This window comes from Xyrauchen texanus, chromosome 10 (assembly GCF_025860055.1).
Source record: "Xyrauchen texanus isolate HMW12.3.18 chromosome 10, RBS_HiC_50CHRs, whole genome shotgun sequence".
Taxonomy (NCBI): domain Eukaryota; kingdom Metazoa; phylum Chordata; class Actinopteri; order Cypriniformes; family Catostomidae; genus Xyrauchen; species Xyrauchen texanus.
The window spans coordinates 12,783,445-12,806,376 of NC_068285.1; the positions used below are offsets into that span (position 1 = coordinate 12,783,445).

Here is a 22,932-nt window from a genome sequence, read left to right on the forward strand (position 1 = left end):
TAACCTTGGGATTATCATTGACCCCACACTCTCTTTCCACGCTCGCATCACTTCTCTCACAAAAACTGCTTTCTATCATCTCCATAACATTGCACGACTCCGCTCCATTCTTAGCACCAAAGACGCAGAAACTCATTCACGCCTTTATTAATTCTAGACTTGACAATTGTAATGCCCTCTTTTTGCCTTCCGACTAACAACAAACAAACAAACTGCAATACATCAAGAATTCAGCAGCTAGGGATCTCAATCAAATCAATAATAATTTATAGAGCACATTTAAAACAACCATGGTTGACCAAAGTGCTGTACAAAAGGTAAAATAATTATTGCAGAAAACATTCTCACCCATTCAAAGAAATCCTCTCACATCACTCCCATACTTTGTAGGCTACACTGGCTCCCTGTGTCCTGTCGTATAAATACAAAATTCTCCTTACAACATTCAAAGCTTTACATGGTCTTGCCCCCTCTTACTTAACTTATCTCGCCCACTGCTACACCCCACACCGCTCACTCAGGTCATCTGATTTGAGCCCGTTATTCATTCCCCATTGCAAGCCGACTTCACTAGGTGGTAGGACTTTTTGCACACTTGCCCCTTCGTTTTGGAACTCTATACCTCATTCCCTCCGAGATCAAACCTCCATACATGATTTCAAAATCAATCTCTAAATATATCTCTTTGACCTATGATTCTCCGCCTCTTAAACTGGTTATATATATTTATCTATACTTTGTTTTTGTTTGTTTACTCTCATCCTGTAAAGCGACCTTGAGTTTGAAGGCGCTATATAAAATAAAATGTATTATTCTTATTATATAAAGCTTTATTGGCAAGATACATTTAAGTGTACATTGCCCATGCATTATTAGACAAAATACATACAGATATAAAACAAAGTGAATGCTGATGTTTAATTTGCTGAAGCTTAAATCTCAAAACTATTATTTTTGCACACACACACACTGGGTCTCTCATGTCATTACGCTTTTGACACTGGTTGATGACAGCGTGTGAGCATTTTTGGGGTGATGCGAAGTGATACGGCAGCTTGCTCGTAACTCTCGCATGCCTGGTTCACCGCTTGCGGGTGAAGTCTCCATTCTCCGCACAGTAAATTCGCTTTGAGCACAGGGAGATCCTTGCTTTGCATTCAGAAGTGCACATTTGCAAGATTATAAATATGGGGGTGCGACATGTCGTTCACTGCATCCAACAGTTTGATGAGCCTTATGGTACTAAATCAGTGTCAGACAGAATCAGCAGAAGGACTCCTGACAAATAATCCTGTGGATTATGCTGCAGTGGATTACGGCTGCAGCAGTGGAGCAATAAAGGACTGAATGTAAAGAATAAATGCGATAAAACTTATCAGAGAGAAAACAAGTTCTGTATTGAACTCTGCAAAAAAGTATAGCTTCCTGTATTTACCCATCAATCAGTTTATTAGCATTAAGCTAAATGTGTAATCTTTTAAAATTAAATAAAGCAATTTTTCATCAGGGAGACAATTTTAAAATAATTTGTCCAGAATTGTAATTTGTAACAATCAATCCCCCCCACCTCTAATTTATAGATTTCTTCCAAATTAGTTTAAACTCACTTGAACTCCTTTTCTGATTTGCCACGCAAGTCTCTGACAAGCCACTGGGTTGTGAAGGCATCCTGAGGCGGCATCCCATAACGCATTACTGCATTCATGAAGGCCTTCCTCTGGCGAGCGTTGAAACCCAACACCTTACAAATCAACATAACATCTTTTAGTGAGTAAATATGTTAGAATGGGAAGGCAAAAGAACACAATGGCATATGCCAAAGCTGAACTGATGCGCAAAAAAAAAGAATATTATTATTCCTCTATGTTACACTGTGACCGGTGCAAGGAACAAGTATTCTACAGTATAACAGTAGCCTCTAGGAGGTGAAATAAACAGTCACATGGGAATTTGCAACATCTAAATCTGTCCTCATTGACAATATTTATCTGTATTTTTATACATCAGTTAATATTTTATTTTGATTAAATATTCAAGTGTTCTAAATTGAAGTGATGCATGCAAAGAAAAATGCAACTATATAGAAATGTGCATCGTCAGCACATTCATTGGGTCTCCAATTCATATCTTGTGAATAATCATAAACCTTATTCCTCATTAAATCTCACCTGGTGAATATAAAAGCTTAATTTGGTATATAGCATTGTAACGGAGCCATATCAAATTAAGAGTCCCTGGTGTGTTTTGGGTTAGTTTATGGTTAAAAGTCCCAGGTTATGCACCAAATCTTCACTATTCTTCTGGGTAGTACTGGATTTTGATATAACAATAAACTGCATCTTAATGTTTTATTTATTTTTATCTCCATGTCTGTGCCCATTTCTGAAAGGAAGGAATAATATTTGTTTAATATTCTATAAATGGAATTTAAAAATAGATATCCTTCACTCACCTCAATGTTGCCACTAACTCTGGCCAGCAGGGGCGGCAGGGGTTTGTCTTTGTCATTCCGGAGGCCTTTCCTGTTGGGTCGCCGTGAATTGGCTGCAAGCAGATGGCATTTTTTTTTTTTTTACATCTCTTTTTAATGCTTTTCATTTCCAAAATGTCTGTTCTGTTTGATTTTCATCAAGTCTGTCATCAACTCACCTTCTGTTCGCTCATCAAAGTCCTCGTCTCCTTCCTCTGAGGCAACAGAATAATCTGATTGGCCGTCAGATTGATCATCCTGCCAGTCTGTAAAAGAGCACAAAAGAAATTCCAAATAACTTGTATATTGTAAACCAGAATACCAAAAACATTGTGTAAATATAGTAATGTTCTTAAGCTCTTCCAATTGTTGTGCATTTTAACTTCTATATGTTCATGGTTTATTTTTCTTCAAGCTGTTTTTCGGCGTTTTGTTGAGTTACCACGTCGTCTCTCACCGCGGTCTTCCTGAGATCCATCGTTGTAGTTGACCTGCTTGCGGATTCGTTTGCCTTTGCCCAGGTTGCGGGCCAGATCCTCCTGCTGTTGCTCATAATGGTGTCGGAGCAGTTTCTCCCAGTAATCTGGATCCACACTTTCTTCCTGCTTAATGATCTCCCTCTGAACTTCCTCTTCCTGAGAAAGACAGACAACAGAGTGAATAAGAGAGAATGTGAAAAAATCCAAGGGGCATGCGGGAAATAAAGACATTGTGTACATGAGGTTTTATTGTCACAATGACTTAATCTTTTTATTTTCTTTAACGTCTCAAAACGTTTCTTACATTTCTTCCCTTTTCTCCTGAATGTGCTCCAAGTCCTCGTGGTGGCGTATTGAGTCCGGGCGGCAGAGGACAAATCTCATGTCTGAGGCAGTCAATCCGTGCATCTTATCACGTGGCTTGTGGAGACTTTGCGCGTGTGGAGGCTTCACGCTATTCTCCGCACGCTATTCACAACTCACCACGCACACCACTGAGAGCGAGAACTACATTATAGTGACCATGAGGAGATTACCCCAACATGACTATCCATCCTAGCAACCGGGCCAATTGGTTGCTTAGAAAGCCTGACTGGCATCACTCAGCATGCCTTGGATTCGAACTTGCGACTCCAGGTGTGGTAGTCAGCGTCTTTAACCATGAATGGCATTAACATGGATTGACTATCGCCGGACACGGTTTGTTTTAAGATTCAACTTAAGATTCAACTTTATTGCCATTGTGCAGAGTACAGGTACAGAGCCAATGAAATGCAGTTGTTTTCGCATATCCCAACTAAGCTGGAGTCAGAGCGCAGGGTCAGCCATGGTACGGCGCCCCTGGAGCAGGTGGGGTAAAGGGCCTTGCTCAAGGGCAGAGTTTCCGCTAGAAAAAAATGGTGCCGGTCAAAGTGACCGGCAGAGGTTTCGTTTTACGGACATTTTGATGATATGCCGGTCAAATATATCGCCTCTTAATTAGTCAAGTTGAGGAAAACTGGAGGCAGTCTATGTAACTTAAAAAATGACATAATCAGGCCGTATAGAATGCAACATATTATTATTAGCTTAACTTTCAAATAGACGAAAAAAAAAACATGAACGTCCGATTGGCGTCAATCAACGGCAATTGTTTTTTACTGTGGTTTCACACACATTCACTTTTTGAAACATTGAGGCACGGATGTACCTAATACAAATAAATAAAACATCTCCAGTTAACTAGCAGATCATTCATTTAGTCTGTTATTAAATAAGAGATCTAGCGCTAAAATCTGTTGTTTTGAAATCAAGCTGAGCTTCGTGTCCGCTGCTATCAGTTGCATGGACGACGCTGCTGCGCGAAGTTGCGCAATCTTCACTAGGGCCGCTTTTCAATCTATCGCCGTTGCGGAGACTCTCTATTAATTCGGTGAAATCACAAAATAAAATGCACACAAATGTGTCCCTGCTTGATATAGACTGTAACCATGCACTGATGAACATAGGCTATTCAGTTTTGATGATAGAGAAAAAAACTGCACGAATCGCGCGGATTAGAAGCACTGATCTATCTATAATGAGATGTTCCTGATTCACCATCGTCTGGCCTCTGAAAAAAGCTTTTAAAGCTAGTCTGCCTGGGCCTGGCCATATTTGAAACGTCTCACTCAATCGTTCGTTGTTTAGGTCTATATTGCAGCCGTTTTAGGCGTGTGCTTTATTTGAAATGCAGCATGCGATGTTGTTTCATAACTTTCAAACGATAGAGCCTGTTCCTTTATAACATAGCAAGAGATCGGTGTATTTTTGCTTTATACATTTTAGGCTTATTCTCAAATTCAGATTGTGTTAGGGGGACGGGATTATTAGGCAATTTTAATCGGACAATTTGACCGGAGAGATTTAATTTTGTCGGACATTTAATTTTTTTACCGGCCAATGTCCGGTAATTACCGGACAACGGAAACCCTGCTCAAGGGCCCAACAGTGGCATCTCAGCAGTGTTGGGGCTTGAACCCCTAACATTCTGGTCAGTAACCCACAGCCTTGACCACCAAGCCCCCACTGCCCCTTCTTGTTGATTTGCTAAATTTGCAAGTTTTTAATTCCCAACGCCCCCTTGGGTGGACCTTCACAACATTTGGAGCATTTCCGCAAAATGTCCTGCAGTTCATTCACATTCAAGATTGGAATTTGCATTCTAAAGATAAACTGTAAAAAAATAAAAAAGACGTTTGCCAGAAATGCTCTAACTGACACTCACCACCACCTCCTCATCCTGAACCACATATTGTGCCACTTTGAAGGAGCTCAGATACTCATTCATGCTCTGGATCTCTGTGTCATCTGTGGCATCCTGGTTACGGTCCAGCAGGCGATCTATGGCTTTGTCGTCATAGTGAATCACGCTGCTGTCGTCTTCTTTGTTTTCTCCTTAATAGAAAAATGTAATGTGTGTTAATATCAACTTCAATTTCTCCACTGAGAGCATACAAAATTCAGTAGATGTTTGTAATTCCACCTTCTCCCTCGTCCTTGAAGAGCTCCTCTGTTCCAAATTTAAGGATGTCGTCCAGTTCCTGTTTGGACATTGAACCAGTCTTTGAGCCCAATCCAGGACGCACAACCAAGTGAGTCAACATCATTTTCTTCTTTGCCACCTAGAGATAAACAAGAAAGGACCTTCAGTTTTGACTGGAAAGGTGGTTGGAGAAACTTTGGATGGTTGGAGTTTCCCAAAGATGGTTTCAAGTATACCTGAGTGATTCTCTCTTCTACAGAGGCTTTGGTTACAAAGCGGTATATCATCACCTTCTTGTTTTGACCAATTCTGTGAGCTCTGCTAAAGGCCTACAAAGAGAAAATAAAGAGGATGAGGACAACATACCAAATCAAAACAGAAAACTCTCAAGCTTCTGAAATGTGAATACAAAAAATTACTTTAACAAGGACTTGGTTTGGGACTGATCCAAACTTCAACTGTTTCAATAGGATATTATTTTAATGGTTTAGCAGATTTGTATCTTATTTGATTCCATAATTCCAATTATCGTTCCAAATTACTAATCCTTTATATTCCCTCTAGGTTTATCCATTTAGAAGACCAGCAGGAATCCTTTGTATTTAAAACCATGATCTCACCTGAATGTCGTTGTGAGGGTTCCAGTCAGAGTCATAGATGATGACAGTGTCTGCGGTTGCCAGGTTGATACCCAAACCTCCAGCTCTGGTCGACAGCAGGAAAGCGAACTGAGGAGCACCAGGAGCTTAGGAGGAGAAAAAAATATATATTTTAACTTTGGGAATTCATAAATTAAATATTCATTTTAGACAGAGCGTAATAGGAATAATTCTCAAGAGTAGATTTGCTTTGGCCAGTTTGTGGATTTGGTGGTCATTTTTCCCTTATAGTCAAAAAACATCTTGACTCACCGTTAAAGCGGTCAATGGCCTCCTGTCTCATGCCTCCAGTGACACTGCCATCGATACGCTCATATTTGTAGCCCTCATTCTCCAGGAAGTCTTCCAGCAGGTCCAACATTTTGGTCATCTACCGAAGAGAAACAAAATTATAAACCTTGCTAAAAGTTTATCACCAAACTCACAAGTCCAATGCAACATATTAGTCACAACTTATTAATAATTCACATCAAGTCCCAGGTTTCATTTTTGTCATTCTTTGAAAATGTTTAGACACCTGAACTGTTCCACATGCAAACAAAGGATTTTTTTTAACATCCATAAAAATAAAGACAATATCACGGTATGGTATCGGACAGAAGAGATCCTTTTTTTGTTGATGGTTGTTTAGTCCTTCAGAACGCAAGTCTATGTATGCATGCTCACCTGAGAGAAGACGAGCACTCTGTGTCCACCCTCCTTGAGTTTGCGCATCATCTTCTGCAGTAGCAGCAGTTTGCCAGCAGCTTTAGTCAGAGCACTGCCTTCATACATCCCATTGGGCATTTTAGGAGCTTCCTATTTTCACAGTCAATCAGAAATAAGTGTGCGGCAATTATGTTTTACTATTTTACTGATAAAAGATGTTCATAAATAGATATATATATATATATATATATACACACACACACACACACACACACACACACACACACAGAAATGTGGACCGTACCATAGCAGCAACAGGGAAAAGATAGGGGTGATTACAGCACTTCTTGAGGTCCATGACAACGTTTAGTAGAGAAACTTGGTTTCCTCCACCACGAGTGTTCAGAGCATCAAAGTTGCGCGTCAGGATGAACTTGTAATATTTCCTGAATTCACAGATCAAAGAGGTTGATCAAGAACATACTAAAAGTAGCTGCCACGCAGTATAATAAAACACATTTTAAATACTTTAAGTAATCTGCAAGATGGAAAAGTGTCACTAGGAACTAAAAAGGTCATTACCCCAAATATACTTGGCAGACACTTATCTAAACAACTGTTAGTGCATTTTTATTAGCGGGAAAACACTTGTGGAGCAACTTGTATTAAGTTTACTCAAGGGGACAATGCAAGTGGCTTGTTAACCGCTTTTAATCTGAGGTTTGAACCTACAACCTTTGGATTACCAGCTCAGATCTTCAACTACTAAGCCACACCAGCACATATATTTAAACTTTGAAGCAACTACAGTAAATGTAGAGGGACAAATCAATCAATTATCAAACACACAACCTCTACTTTAGTTAATTTTTCTCTTGTCCACTTGTTGTTTCCTCTTTCCAACCCTCATCCCACACTCACTTCTGCATGGGGCTGAGCTCCACTCTGACGATTAGCTCTGTTTTAGAGGGCATGTGCTTGAACACATCAGCTTTGAGTCTCCGAAGCATGTGGGGACCCAGCATATCATGAAGCTTTTTGATCTGGTCCTCTTTGGCAATGTCAGCAAACTCTTCCAAGAACCCTTCCAAATTACTGAGGATTGAAAAGAGATTAAACACGTTAAAAACCACAGCATATGACCTTTTTTTAGTTCTTTAGTAAATATGGAATATCTTCCAATAATTATTTTACATTACAAAGTGATATTTCAGTCATAATGCCTTCTCGTTTGTCCGTTTAACAAAAGTAACCTCTTGTACTATGTTTTGATTTTATGTCCATCTGCACAGTTTTTTCCCATTGTTTTCCATGTTAACATGCTCTCGACAGATGTCTTTGACCACTGCGCTGCATCTTGATGTTTGTTCAGTGTCTCAACACAGTTTTATTAGATGCTGTATCAGGCTAAAAAGTCAACTTTTTAAAAGCATGTCGAGACACCGGTGCGATGTTACATTCGTTACATTACATCTAGCTTTTTAGTGCAAGAATGCTATTCGTCTGAACCAGGGTCGGAAATTAAATGGTGGATCGGGGCAAAAATAATACCGAAATTTATAAAAATGTCCCTGAAATTTAAAATTAGGCAGGTTGCATTTTTACATTATTATTAAGAATAACTGATAGTTACAAATGCACAAGTCGCAATGTTCATTTTAATTTTTGTTGAACATTATTTGCAGTGTGCTGTCTGTCGAGAAGATGGTGCCGAGTCAGTGGCATATCCTTGCAGCATTGTCCCGGACAGGACACTCCACTTCTCTCTTGCTCAATTCCATGACTGTTCGCTCCTCTCATTCAAAATAAACTGTCCTAGTGAGTAACACTATTGCTTCCTGTGCTACACTTCCATGCTCATCGGCCCATCAGTCCATCTCACTTATGTAACAGAAATATTCCTAAATACATTTATATTGACTCAATTCAAAATTGCAATATAATTGAATCAAATTAAATTAAATTGGGAACCCAATGCAATAACAGCCCTACAAATATTAGTTGATGTTGATTCCATTTTTTTTGGTAACTTTATTCCAATAACAGTAAATGAAAGTATTTGACATACTATAAAAGGATGACAGTCAATTTGTAAGGATAGAAAAAAAAATAATTGCCCTTACAATACGGGGGGAGGATTTGTCCTCGGAAATCAATTCCAGGGTGGAAATATTCCCCCTTAATGAAAAAGATAATTTCTGACCTTGGTCTGAATGGCCCCTTAGGTAAATCAACTTAGTACCAAAATCAACAACATCATTAATATTGTGGAAACCAGTATAATTCAACAATTCTGTGCATGTCTTATTTGGCATCATTAAACTGCATTATATTCTCAAAACATATGGGTCGGCATCAGGGCAATGATAAACCATAATAAAACAAATAAAACCTTGATGGCACGTGGGGAGCGCGGACTGGCTTATGACGAAATTTACATCACGCATACTGTGCGAGGAGAGATCAGCAAGGCGAAGTATACTCGGGTCTTAAGGATTCTTCTCTTCTAAGAGTTCTTTTGTTTTGGTGATTTGCATTCTTTGTGCATATTGTCACCTACTGGGTAGTGAGGAGAAATTTTTGTAAAAAAGGACTTTAATATTGATCCGTTTCTCACCCACACTTATCATATTACTTCTGAAGACATGGATTTAACCACTGGAGTCTTACGGATTACTTTTGTGCTTTTTGAAGCTTCAAATTTTGGACCCCGTTTTCTTCTAAATAACTTTAGTGTTCTGCAGAAGGAAGTCATACAAATATGGGATGAGTGTGAGTAAATTATGAGAGACTTTTCATTTATGGGTGAACTATCCCTTCCAAATTCTCCAATTTATCAACACTTGTCATTTTTGCAAGATTAATTGGATAATTCCTTATTGGACATTGAGTGTTTTGTGACTACGGTCAAACTGTTTAATGTCAAAAACCTTTATCAATTTTTGCATACAAAAAAAAAACAAAAAGCACACACCTGAATCTCTCCGGTGTGAGAAAGTTGAGCAGATGGAAAAGCTCTTCCAAGTTGTTCTGTAAAGGAGTTCCAGTCAACAACAGCTTGTGCTGCAGTGGGTAGTTGTTGAGCACCCTGAAAAACTAAAATAACACCACAGTACACATTAGTACGTCAAACTATCATAATAATGTACGAAAAAAATAAAAAACGTATCAGCTCTTCAGCACACCAAAAGTCAGCTCTCGAACTTTAACCACAGCACCCTAAATCATTTTGGTTGAATTATTAGGAAGAATATCCAAACAGTATTACTGACAATGTTGGTCTCACCTTTGATTGGTTATTCTTTAGCCGGTGGGCCTCGTCAACTACCAAACATGCCCAGTCGATGGAGCCAAGAACAGCCGTATCAATAGTGATCAACTCATAGGAGGTCAACAGCACGTGGAACTTCACAGAGGCTTCTTTCTGCAGGGTGATGAGGAAAAAAATCATTGATACAGATCCTGTGAATCAGATTCTCCAAGAAAATGCGCAGGGTCCATGTCACTAACCTTCATCCTAGAGGGTTTCTTGCCACCACGGATGGCGTTGTTTTCAAAGGAGAACTCGTTTTCTCTAATGATAGCCCTACTGTCCTTGTCACCGACGTAAGTGACAACGTACATATCGGGGGCCCACATCTCGAACTCTCTCTCCCAGTTAATGATGGTGGAGAGAGGAGCACTGACCAGGAACGGACCCTTAGAGTGACCCTGGAGAAAGACCGTATCACAAATGTAAAATTGTAGAATAAAGATAAGTGAATGCCTCCAGACCTCTGTGAATTTTTAAAGTTTAATATAACCCTTCTACAGCCGATAACACTAATATTTTGATAAAAAATACTTTGTGTCAAGCATATAACACTATTTAGCATCAGGCAGTTCTAAGCCATAGTATAAAACAGTAAAACACCCACACACCTCTTTATACAGTGAATAGAGGAAAACAGCAGTTTGCACAGTCTTTCCAAGACCCATCTCATCAGCCAGGATGGTGTCAGTTCCCTGAGCCCAGGAGAAGCGGAGCCAGTTCAACCCCTCCAGCTGGTACGGATGCAGCGTTCCGCCCGTAGTATCCAGATACTCCGGCTGACGCTCAAACTTGATAGTGGGCTAAAGGAGGGAGAGAAATGGATTTTAGCCATATAGGTTCTAGTGTCACGTGTGTTTGACAAGACAATAAAAGTGACTTACATCCACGACAGGGTTTTCCGGAGGTCGGTCGAGTTTTCGCATCTTTCCTTTGATCTTCAGTTTCTTTCCTGGTTTACCTTCATCTCCCATCATCAACTCCCTTTAAAAGAGCAACACATATGCAGCATGCATATATGCGGAGTGTCAGTTCTTGCCATTTTTCTTACAGATGGTTATGGTTATGTCCATTTGGCATTCAGTTGCAATTCCTACATTGACAATGGTGTCTAGATTAAGAGGTCGACCGTTAGTGCATTTTGCCAATACCAATAACTAAGGTGGTTATTACCGATTAATCAGCCAATATATTTTCAAATTAAATTATAGAATGTTTAAAAAATTTAATCTTATACTTTCCAGTCTATGATGGGCACAGACAGAGGCAACATTCAGTCCAAAATGAATAAAATCCTAAATACAGTTTATTGTGCAACCGAAATCCCAATAATGCCCCAACCAAAAAAAGTTGGTGCATGACGCATGACTTTTAACTATAAACACCTCTGAAACACGGTAGGGACTTTTATTTTGAAATGGAGATTTGCCCTTGTTACATTGCTCTATAATTATTAACCAAATTAAGCTTTTAATAGACTTTATATTTCACCTTAAGTGGTTTCATGAGGAATAAGGTTTATTATTCACAAGATAAGTTGAAGTCACAATGCATGCTGACGGGGGACATTGCCATATAGTTGCATATTTCTTTCCATGCCCTCGCTTCAATTTAGAACATTTGATTATATAATCAAAATGACAATATTTGCACTGAAGTGATCATAGAAATATGGATGAATATTGTGAATGGTGAAAGATTTAGATACAGCAAATCCCCACAAGGTGTCAGTGATTATTTCTATTTCAACTCCAGAGGCCGCTGTAATACTATAGAACCAAGCCGTTCTAAGTGTAGAATCATCCAGCGCCAGCTACAGAGGAATACTGAGAAATTATACCAACATATTTGTAAAAATCTTAAAATTATCAGCATTGATATTTGCTTATAACAGAGTTCCAAAAAGCAACTATCATCACTGATTAATCTGTAAAACTGATATTTTCTTCTACCTATAATTCTAGACTCCAGCAACATTTGCTGATATTTTAGAATTAGGGTTACAAATCTCGCAATCTGCAGAACGAGGGTGAATATCTTGTCACATTAAATTTCAGACCTGTAACCAATGTCGCATTGGCAGGAACAAATTACATGAACCAATATCACAGCCCATCATTTGAAGATCCAATCGAGTTGCAAATTGCATTTCTGTCTTCAAAGAAATAGTTGACCAATAGAAAAAGAAAATTGTCATAATTTAGTTACTCATTTCATTCCAAACGCTTTTGGATTTCTTTCTTATGTGGAAGACAAAAGGAGACAAAATATATGTCTAAATTTCAGGCTGTTTCTCAACTCATTGTTTCTCATTTTATGCCTTCAGAAGACATGGAATATGATGCCCATTGACTTTGTGCTTATGACTTATGGCATAGTAAAATAGGGGCCACTATCGATAAGGTGTTTACCTGTGGTTCCAGTACTGCAGTTTGTAGGCGTCAAACTCGGGAATGTCCATATCCTCAGCCTCCCAGGTGGACTGATCATATGTCGTGTCTCTCCACTTGATGAGGTAGTGACAGTTATTCTTCTTATCCACACTATCAAATCAAATCACTTTGTCACAACACCATAACCATGAGTGTACAGGTGGTGAAAATCTTGAGTGGATGCTCCACAACAACGCAGTATAAATGCACAAATATCAGACCACAAAATGCACAAGAGACGCGCATGTACAGTTTGTACACTAAATGGAATTAAAAACACAAATGAAAAAGACTAGAGGTCGACCGATAGTTGATTTCACAGAGACCGATAACTGAGGTGGCAGGAAAGGCCGATAACAGATAAATCGGCAGATCGCCATTGATTTTCGCCAATAACAATAGTTCCAAAAAGCAACTATCGGCACAGAATAATCGGTGAAACTGATAAATCGGTCGACCTCTAGAACAGATGCAAGACATGATTCAATCCAAATCGAATCTTAAGGTCATCTCACCTGTGGTTCACGATTCTGTGAATCATCATCCACTCCATCTTGATGCCGAAACGGTAGTACTTCTCTTCCATCCGAGCATAGGTGGGGTCTTTGCTCTTCCTCTTCTCACTCTTGCACTCATCTCCCTCAATGCCAAAGTCAATGAGCGGTGGCTCGTCCATATCATTCTTGCGCTGGTAGTTTCTGAACATCACCTGACAGTGAATCTCCAGCTAAAGAGTGAGAAAGTAATGCGTATCGTTTAAGGGAAGAAATTTCACACCCAAAGAGTTTGGTCTGGCTGATTTGCCTGGTGTGATATCTATTTTTCCAAACTTTGGTATACATTAAAGAACCACAAACAATTCCTCTTGAAAGCAGGTTTTGAGTGGTACAGTTCGCAATTGGAAAGCAATTCAACCAAACTGTTACTGATGATGTGTAATTTGTCTACTCTCCTGTATGCCTTTCACGTTGTGGAATCAAACCGGATTTAAAGCTGCACTACGTAAAATTCTTTGGTTAAAAATGAACAAATTGCCATTATGATCAAGTACATAAACTAGTCAGTGTTCAAATCAACGTCATTACCTTACGCCGATTCACTGCGCTAAGCCTATAAAGGTTATATGTATTTTGAGCTGTTGGGTCACATTTGTCAGCAAATTGCAAGCTTGAGACGTTCATCATTGCATTATTACGTCATGTCCTTAAACAGAGGAATGAAGTACTGGCTGGTCGCATGTTCCAGCTGGACTAAGCCGTTCAGTTCAGTAACACTTGCACAATTCAAGACAGCATCGCAGCATTCTGGATAGATGTTTATCTGTTAATCGTTTGGCGAAGTTGTTTACCTGCTATGATGCTTGGACATGGTTTCTGGTAGGGTTGTTGAAGCTTAGATATTGGTTGTCATGCTTTTATGTACCGAACGTTACTTGTGCGTTTACCCACCGCGATGCATCTACGTTGTCTGGTAAAGTTAATGTGACATGTTGACTTAGATGTATGACTTCTGAAATGTTATGCCCATCATTATTGAATCCTCGTTTTATGTTTATAGTAATTAGCATTAGAGTTTCACTTGCCACGTTGGCAGCAATAGTACTTTGTAAAAATACAAAAATAATAATAAATCCTAAACAAAGTCTCTACAAAACTGGGCAGGGATGAGGACATTGGGGCCCAGAGACAGCTAAAGTAGGGGGGTCTGAGGGATCTTCTACCAAAAGATTAAAATATTTAATCAAGACTTCATCAGTCGAGGGCACTTGGATATGAATAAGAAAGGATAAGATCAACAGTTCGTTTTTGAAGCTGAATGACAGCAATCCAGTTTACAGAATATACTGTATATGTATGGGACATCGGAGGCCTTTTGATGGGGGTTCAGGGGTGTTCCCTGAGAGAAAACGTTAAAGTCGTTGAGAAAACGTTAAAAGTCTCACCTTTTCGTCTCGTCTTCTTTATCATTGACTAAATCAAAATAATCCTTAGTCAATTAACTCTTCCGTCAATGAGATTAACACTGGGCTGTACATAATGCAAAAATAAAGCCTTCAATTGAACACCTATTAAGGAGTTTCACTCCTTAAATTGATTAGTGCAGTATAATACAAACATTAATAAGTACATAAAACACTAGAATATCCATGTTAAACTATATTTGGTAACTGGAGGTGATTGAGGAGACTTGTGCCTTGCTCTCATGTAAAAGTGTTTTGAGTGTAAAATTAATTCAAAATGTAAATAAGAGTGTTTTTTATCTTCATCAAAGCAAATTATATTTTAGTGTTTAATCGTATAACATCATATCAACATGGAGACTATCTCCAGTAATGATCACACAGGCAATGACCAGGTAACCCTCAAATCATGAGGTTCATCCGCCAGAAGAGCAGTGCCGAAATACGACTGACATAAAGTATTCTTCCGCAAATTGTTTACCATTTTAAGTTTCAACCACAGATGTCACTAGAGAGCACAAAGTCAAGTAGTGCAGCTTTAAACGAAGCAATCAAATTAAGTGTTAACAGCGCAAATCAAGATTTAAAATTACACATCAAGATTGTATTAATTGCTGGATTAATTCAAGAAGATTATTAGGTTCATAAAAGTGTTTAGGCTAAATACATGAAAATACCAAAATATAGTGGCATGTCATTTTAATTCACTCTTTTCCTCTTATATGAAGAACACAAAATATGGCTATATGCATTTAATTTTTAATAATAACATCAATTATTCACAAATTAATCATTAATAGTAATTAAATCAGAATCAGAATCTGATTAAAATATGAATTTATCAATCTGACATTGAAAAGTCAAGCCAACTTCAGAAGTCTTTTTTGAAAACGAAACAAGAACCAATGTTCTCGTACCTGTAGTTCAGTGACCCAGGAGCAGTGCCAAAAGGACAAATTCTGCCATTTGACAAAGAACTCCCTTTCAGGGCGTCCGGCCAATGGTGCGGGGTCAGGTGCATTAGCTGGGAGGTCAATAGGGCGAGGCACAGGGGTCGGAGGAGGAGGTTCAGTCCAGCGCCAGGTCAGAATCTTCTGCACTTTACCCTTCATACCAGGACACTGAAAACAGAATGAGACATGACAAAATGCTTCACTTTCTGCTACTGCAACCTCAGAAGGACTTAACAAAAAAAGTTAAGTATTTATTTAAAAAAATAAAAAAGGTGCAAAGTAATTTTTTATTTCACTGGCTGATCTGACAGTGGTCTTGGCTGACACCGAGATACTTCAAGTGCACCTTTAAGCCTCCTTACAAGTTCTATCCCATGAGCGATTGACTCACAGTGCAGCGCGGGCAGATCCATTCTCCATTGGGTATCTCAGGCAGGGGTGGGTTGAGGCAGTGAATATGGTAAGACGAGGGGCAGGAGTCACAGCACAAAAGCTCTCCACCGTCCTTACACACTCTGCAGAATTCCATGTGATGATCGTCCTCATCTGCCTCGCCGCCGCCTCCTGCCTCGTTATCTTCCTCACCGTCTGATGCATCCTCACGAGCCTCCCATTGGATGCCCATCTTCTCCTGAGAGTGGAAGAGATTAATTACACCGATTACAATTATGGCAAAAATGTAAGAAGTGGCTTATCAGAGTTCTTTAGCTGAAAACAAAGAAGATCAGGACATATATTGCCATTTTAAAATCTGAATTCCTATATGATCATCATTCAAAATGGTGCTAAAATCTTTCCTCAAGGTACATTAGAAAACTCTATATTACTCAAAATGAATAATATATATATATATATATATATATATACATACATACACACACACACACACACACTTGAAGTCAGAAGTTTACATACACCTCAGCCAAATACATTTAAGCACAGTTTTTCCACAATTTCTGACATTTAATTGTAGAAAACGTTCCCCGCCTTAGGTCAGTTAGGATCACTATTTTAAGAAATGATGTCAAGCAAAGAGGCACCGAGTCTGATGGTAGGCCTTAAAATAAATCCACAGGTACACCTTCAATTCAGTACACCTCCTATCAGAAGCTAATTGGCTAATTGTCTAAAGGAGTGACATCATTTTCTGATATTTTCCAAGCTGTTTAAAGGCACAGTTAACTTGGTGTATGTAAACTTCTGATCTACTGGAATTGTGATATAGTCAAATAAAGTGAAACAATCTGTCTGTAAACAATTGTTGGAAAAATGACTTGTGTCAAGCACCAAGTAGATGCCCTAAACGACTTGCCAAAACTATAGTTCGCTAATATGAAATCTGTGGAGTGGTTACAAAATTAGTTTTGATGACTTCAACCTAAGTGTCTACAAACTTCTGACTTCAACTAAATATACACACACACACACACACACACACACACACACAGTAGATCAGATCGAATAGTTGTTTAACCATTTCTGCCCTAGTTTATCGTAGTGAGAAACTCACACAGTGTGGGCAGCTCCAGGTGCCTTCTGGTGCCTTCTCCATATCAGGGTCCAAACAGACCATGTGATATGCTCTTGGACAAGTGTCACAGAGAATGATCTCTCCTCCCTGCTGACAGACTTCACAGTAGTCCTGATGATCCGTCTCGTAGCCATCACCATCTTCATCTCCTAGCAGAGAAAGAGAGGGTACTCAATGGAGGACTGCTAAGAAAGCAAAGCTTTGAATTGACAGTACAGCTCAGATTTTCACTTCAGTGGAGGAACTGCACTTAGGCCACGTTTACACCGGAAAAGAACATCGGTCTTGGGTAATCCAACCTTCAGTGTTCACTAGCAGTTTACACCTGGAGTCTCAAAAATGGGTGAGGAGTCTCAGATTTGACAATATACACACACCACTTTAGTGATGCATTGAAATGAAAGTTCTTAGCCGAAACTGAACATTTCTGGATACCCTGGGCTGAAAAAACGAAAACTGACTATTTTAAATTAGACTTTGTTTGGAATAACTAAACAAATGTGATCAAATCGAACAAGATGGAGGTTAAAGAAATAATAGCAAGTCGCTCTTAATCCGTTCTCTCATGGTTGTAAGAAAAAGCCACAACTTTTGCCCCTTAACTCTTTCCCCGCCAAACACGGAATTTTCCGGGTTTTATGAAAAAACGCTTCCCCGCCAAACACGGAATTTTCCGGGTATCCGTGTTTTAGGTGGTATACAGTAAGGAAGACCCGCACGCATGTTTTGAAAGAGTACGCAACTCTTTGATCAAAGAAACAGACTGCGATCGTCTCAAACGTGAAGAAGTGGAACACCATACTAATACTAAAGCACTTGTTTGATAAAAATGCCTTTTTCTCAGCTTTTTGTCCGAAATGTTGTTTTTGACAAAACCTACCTCTGTTCAAGTGGCAATAAAAAAAGAACAAATGAAGATAAAATAAAATCGTTTTTTTTGGCCTAAAAGCAGAGGCTCAGATCTTTATTTTGATATATAGCATCTTCATATATTCATGGAAGAAAATATTCTGCGGGCCATTAAAGTTTAGCGAAAATCGTCAAAAACCCTGGCGGTGGCTGGCAAATTTTTTTAAAAACGCTGGCGGGGAAAGAGTTAATAGTTTTTTCTTCCACTTAACATTGAGAGTGAGTCACAAGGTGTTGTCTTGGCCTATTAAAGGCTAATAGTTGACCTAATTTTTTCGCAAGTGCAAAGGAAAAACAAAGAGATCCTCACCCTTTTTAGTCTTCTTTTTGGGCTTCTTTTTAGTGCTGCTGCGACTACTGCGACCATTGGATCCATTTGACACGGACACACTGTTCATACTGCCATCATCAAAATCACTGTCCACATCAACATCATCCTCTTCACTCTGTAAGAAATGAGTTTGAATCCATTAATAACCAAGATGGTTATTTATAAAAAAAGAATCAAAAGAGAAATATGTTGCAATTCCATTCAGCTTTTGAATGACCAGAAAATGCCTTGGACGTCATTTGTGAGATGCTACGTCTAAAATTAGAACAAAGCCAAGAAAGAGCATTGCTCACAGGAAAAGGGAAAAAAGGCAAAGAGTGGACAAATCTGATGTTCTTACAGAGGACCGCTTCCTCTTGCTGTTGAAGCCGCCAAGTTTGATCTTCAAAGGAGCAACCTTCTTGGTCTTAACTTTCTTCTCCTGAGGTTTGGGGGCAGGTTTGGACTTCTTGCGTGCATTTGGACCTGAAATGTACAGGGACTGGTCTGATTTAATTGCAATTTCATGGCAATTCATTGTTGCAAACAAACATAGAGTAAGAACTCCTCTCTGATTATAAATAAAAAACAAACAATAAAACAAACAGTAAGTAGGTGCCTTTCCGAGATGCATGTGAAAGTGCGCAAGATTGCAGCATTGCGCTCTCTTTATGATTACAGTTGCAATCTACATTAAACATCTTAAGAACTTGGATTACATACACTGAAAATAATAGCATTGAAAAATCAAGCTAGGACTGAGATTTTCCACCCACCCTTGCCCTCTTTTGTTTTGGCTTTGCGTAAGGGAGCCACAGGAGTAGACTCGGCACTAAGTTGGACTGAAGGTACAGCGGGTGGAGCGACAGGGATGTCTACTGTTGCAGCTGCAGAAGCAGCCGCCAAGGCCGTGGTGGCAGCGGACGAGCCCTTCAGAGGATTGTTAGTGCTGAACTCCCGCCACTTTGCACCCAGAACCATCATCATTTTGGAGACGGCAATTTTGGGATTCTTGGCAGCAATCAGGGGCCTGCCAGATAATGGGGGTGAAAAGACAGTATGATCAAGGGGAAAATCTCTTTGCGTTACTAACTTCCCATTATTTCCCATGTTATGCTGCCATCATTGAACATATTTGCATGCACACTCTTACACGGAGACATATAACATGACATCATGGAAGGTCATGCAAACGCCTTAGAAAAACTATTAAAAATAGCACATCCCTATGTAAACCGGACGTTCAATGGACATTTTTGACCATTGCACCACATTTTAAGACCGCATGTCAAGTTGAAAATATATCAACTCTCAAGACACCAGTATCCATTTGTTGCAATGCGTCTATCCTCTTTCAACACAAGAACAGGTTCGTTCTGTGTGAACGGTCTTAATTCAGCATTCTATTACAATCGGCGCACATTGATTTTGCCCATTACCCCCAATTCACTCTGCATGTAAACAAATTTAATGGCATTCTGGTGGCAAAATTTAATGAGCACAGGACGGTTAACCTGTTGATGTGCATGCCCCCCCACCCATCCCCCAGAACTGATGTCACTTTGCTTAAATTAGTTCACATTTACTATATAGTCCAGCAAAAACAAAGTTTGTTGACAAATTGTACAGATGCATAATTTGTCAAAATGATGAACATCAGACTATATAGTAAATGCAAACAAATTTAAGCATAGTAAAGTCAGGCCCATGGGTGGGGTCAATGAGCATCGTAAAGACATCAAAACCAAAATAAGATTTCAATCTCATGTAATAGCAGATTTCTTACATTGTCTGTTTTTTAGAAAGAAACTATTTTGATTTGAGTTATCAGCATATTGTTGTGCATGTAAACACACTCGGTGTTGTGTACTGCCAACCATATTTTATCTATCAGCACCTATTTTTAGCACACAGGGCTCTAAACTGTTGACACAGCAGTAAGGAATGCAACTAATAAACCTCAAGTCAGAGAAATAGACATCATATTTAATTTGATCCAAACAAAAACATAACTGTGAGGGAAAGTAGTACAGACTGTTCAGCATGTTGTCAATCGTTATTTATAATATATTCATACCTGACAAACTGGCTGAAGGCCTTATAGTTAGTCAGAGTTTTATAGTCCTCCTCAGTGAAGACATGATCAATGTCCTCCATCCCCCAGGTATCCAGCAGCTGAGACGAGGACTTTGGCTCCTTCAAATCAGTTCAGATGCATATGCACTTTCAGTTCCAGTTATATTCATGAATTTAAGCCACATAGAGTTTCTGAATGTCATTGCTTTAGATGACAAAATATCAAATATCAAAAGCAAGCACATGAACTCTTACAAAAATTATTTTGATAATTAGTAGTTCTCAATCGCCTCACCGAATCATCGTCATCGTCATCCTCCTCTTCCTCAGGTTCCCTTCGTTTGGAGGTAGCGGAGCTGCTTCTTTTCTTGTCCTTTACTATGCTGGCTCTTTTCTTCTTTTTCTTGCCCGGTGTGTAGTCACTCCCCTCACTGTCCGAGTGGTCCTCTTCACCGTCGTCCAATTCAGGTCCGTCCACTGGCTCTGGAGAACTGATGGCGATTTCCTGGAGGACACAGGACATTTTGAAATGGATACATTAGAATTTATTGCCTTTTGGATGCTGATAAATTTTGTATGAGTTCCAATTATGCAAAAATGACCAAAGTTTATATAAATATATTTCTTCTTATCCTACAATGTGAATGCAACAACAATGTGGACAGACAATTCGTACATTTATAAGCATACTGTCTTTTAAATGTCATGTTAACCCATGGACCAATGAGATTTTACATTGATGATGGTCTTGTTTATTTGGGATCCTTGTGCACAGCAACCACATGATGTTCCTAAAACTGGCTTACAGTATATATTGTCAATGATTCAGCTTGTCTTAAGTCATAAAGCCCATCTACGCTTTCGTTAATGATTTCACTTGACCAGTTAATCACAAAGGCATTCAATTTAGCAGTTCAAATAAAATTCTGAGCAGTTAACAACATGGCTTTGTGATGAAAACAAAAGCTCAGTCTCTTGAACACAACAGCTGCAGATACCATTAATGAATCAGCCCGTTCAGGATTCTGTCATTAAAAACAACTGAAATATGTACCTCTGATATTAGCAGCCATTAGGACATGATATCCCATTTGCTACGCCAACTAAATTGCTCTGTTTCCCATTTTCCCACTGTTAGCGGGGGAGGTTTTTAATTCATAACACAAGGACAGCGAATGCCGCATTCTCAGAAGCATTGTACACAAACACTTCTAGAAAAAGCCATTACCTCTTTACGGGAGAGGTTTCTCTTGCTGCCTTTGCTCTCACGGTTACTTTTTTTGGCTTTCTTCTTCTTCTTCACCTTTGGGGCTTCATTCTCTGACATCTCATCCAGGTCGTCCTCAACTGTAGAACAAATGAGAATCATACCACTTTGTCACTTCACCATATTGGAGCAATTGCAAATTTGTTTAGACACAGAGCTACTCCTCAGTTTAATTCAGTTCAATTGATCATCAATTCTGTCGTTCATTGACTATTCAACTAGTAATAGGGTAACGATAGATTAGTCATTTAGAAATCAATTCCAGTAATTTGAGGTGTGCTAGATGAGAACTCATCTGGGGCAATATATGTTGAGAAAGTCCCTTTCCTAAAGTGCCTCCATTTTCTGGTTTCATATATTTTAAATAACACTGAGATACAGAAAATGTTAAATGTTGAAAAAAACCCGGATAATTTATTTTTGTACCATATGGCACAACCCTTCCTTGCCATTTCAACTTTGGAAAGCAGCAAGATTTGGGTAGCTCGGTTTAGAGTGAGGTCTCATAGCGCTCGTATAATGCCATCAGGTCAGAACTAAGTATTCATATGGACAACAGATCTTAAATGGACTTGCATCAGATTTTGCTGTCAAAACCAATACACTGGCATTTACCTCCATGTACCACATTGCCTAATTGAGTTGCCCTACAACGCACTGAATATGTTAAGACAGAATAATTTTACTGTGCAACTGATAGTCGACTGATATGGGCCTGTGCCAGTCCCATTATGTACAGAGCAGTGGCCAAATGCCAATATGATGTTGACATACGCGACACAATTTAATGTTTGCCAATAAGACAGAACGATATATCGGCCAGGTCAACTAATTTTGTGATTATTGGTCGATAACCGTGTTCGCTTGGCCAATTAACAAGATTGATAAAGGAAAAGCTCACCCAAAAACGAAAATTCTCTCATTGTTCACTTACCCTGATGCCATCCCAGATGTGTATGACTGACTGTCTTCAACTTTCATCAACTCATTATAATGCAATTAAACTGCTGCCAGCACTTTGAAGGTCCAAAAGTCACATTTAGGCAGCATAAAAAGTCATCCACATGTCGATAAATGAATGTCTTCAGAAGCGAATCGATACATAATTCAATAATTAAAACTTTTTAATGTTAAATCAGCGCTTCCTCCCAGGGCTCGGATGAAAAACTCTCACACGTTCGTTCTTCTGTTGTAAATAAGCGGCGCTTCCACTTTTTATACGTTTATAACATTTTAATTGTCGCTTTATTTTTTACACAAACGTATCGTTTGGTTTCAAAGACATTTATTGATCAACTGGAGTCGCATGGATTACTTTTAAGCTGCCTAAATGTGACTTTTGGACAGTCAAAGTGCAGGCACCCATTTACATGCATTATAAGGAACTGACAGAGATCTATCTTCTAAAAATCTTCATTTGTGTTC

General features: G+C 39.1%; 1 protein-coding gene across 3 annotated transcripts in view; it reads right to left on the reverse strand.

Annotated features, from left to right (window-relative positions):
* The window catches only part of LOC127650907 (chromodomain-helicase-DNA-binding protein 4-like), a 37,657-nt gene that overhangs the window by 11,022 nt on the left and 3,703 nt on the right, over positions 1-22,932 (reverse strand). For 2 of the 3 annotated variants that reach the window (XM_052136557.1, XM_052136556.1), the window contains exons 3-30: positions 21,469-21,587; positions 20,536-20,745; positions 20,242-20,360; positions 18,941-19,194; positions 18,526-18,650; positions 18,165-18,300; positions 16,925-17,094; positions 15,806-16,045; positions 15,379-15,582; positions 13,017-13,228; positions 12,481-12,612; positions 10,954-11,053; positions 10,681-10,872; positions 10,270-10,470; positions 10,046-10,183; positions 9,734-9,855; positions 7,681-7,854; positions 7,064-7,205; positions 6,778-6,909; positions 6,364-6,481; positions 6,073-6,197; positions 5,689-5,781; positions 5,453-5,591; positions 5,195-5,364; positions 2,913-3,105; positions 2,650-2,736; positions 2,453-2,544; positions 1,608-1,741 (exon numbers count right to left, since the gene is read on the reverse strand). In XM_052136557.1, the coding sequence (XP_051992517.1) occupies positions 1,608-1,741; positions 2,453-2,544; positions 2,650-2,736; positions 2,913-3,105; positions 5,195-5,364; positions 5,453-5,591; positions 5,689-5,781; positions 6,073-6,197; positions 6,364-6,481; positions 6,778-6,909; positions 7,064-7,205; positions 7,681-7,854; positions 9,734-9,855; positions 10,046-10,183; positions 10,270-10,470; positions 10,681-10,872; positions 10,954-11,053; positions 12,481-12,612; positions 13,017-13,228; positions 15,379-15,582; positions 15,806-16,045; positions 16,925-17,094; positions 18,165-18,300; positions 18,526-18,650; positions 18,941-19,194; positions 20,242-20,360; positions 20,536-20,745; positions 21,469-21,587 (4,273 nt within the window). The remainder of the gene's footprint in view (positions 1-1,607; positions 1,742-2,452; positions 2,545-2,649; positions 2,737-2,912; positions 3,106-5,194; positions 5,365-5,452; positions 5,592-5,688; positions 5,782-6,072; positions 6,198-6,363; positions 6,482-6,777; positions 6,910-7,063; positions 7,206-7,680; positions 7,855-9,733; positions 9,856-10,045; positions 10,184-10,269; positions 10,471-10,680; positions 10,873-10,953; positions 11,054-12,480; positions 12,613-13,016; positions 13,229-15,378; positions 15,583-15,805; positions 16,046-16,924; positions 17,095-18,164; positions 18,301-18,525; positions 18,651-18,940; positions 19,195-20,241; positions 20,361-20,535; positions 20,746-21,468; positions 21,588-22,932) is intronic. The other variant, XM_052136558.1, reaches the window with a different exon arrangement.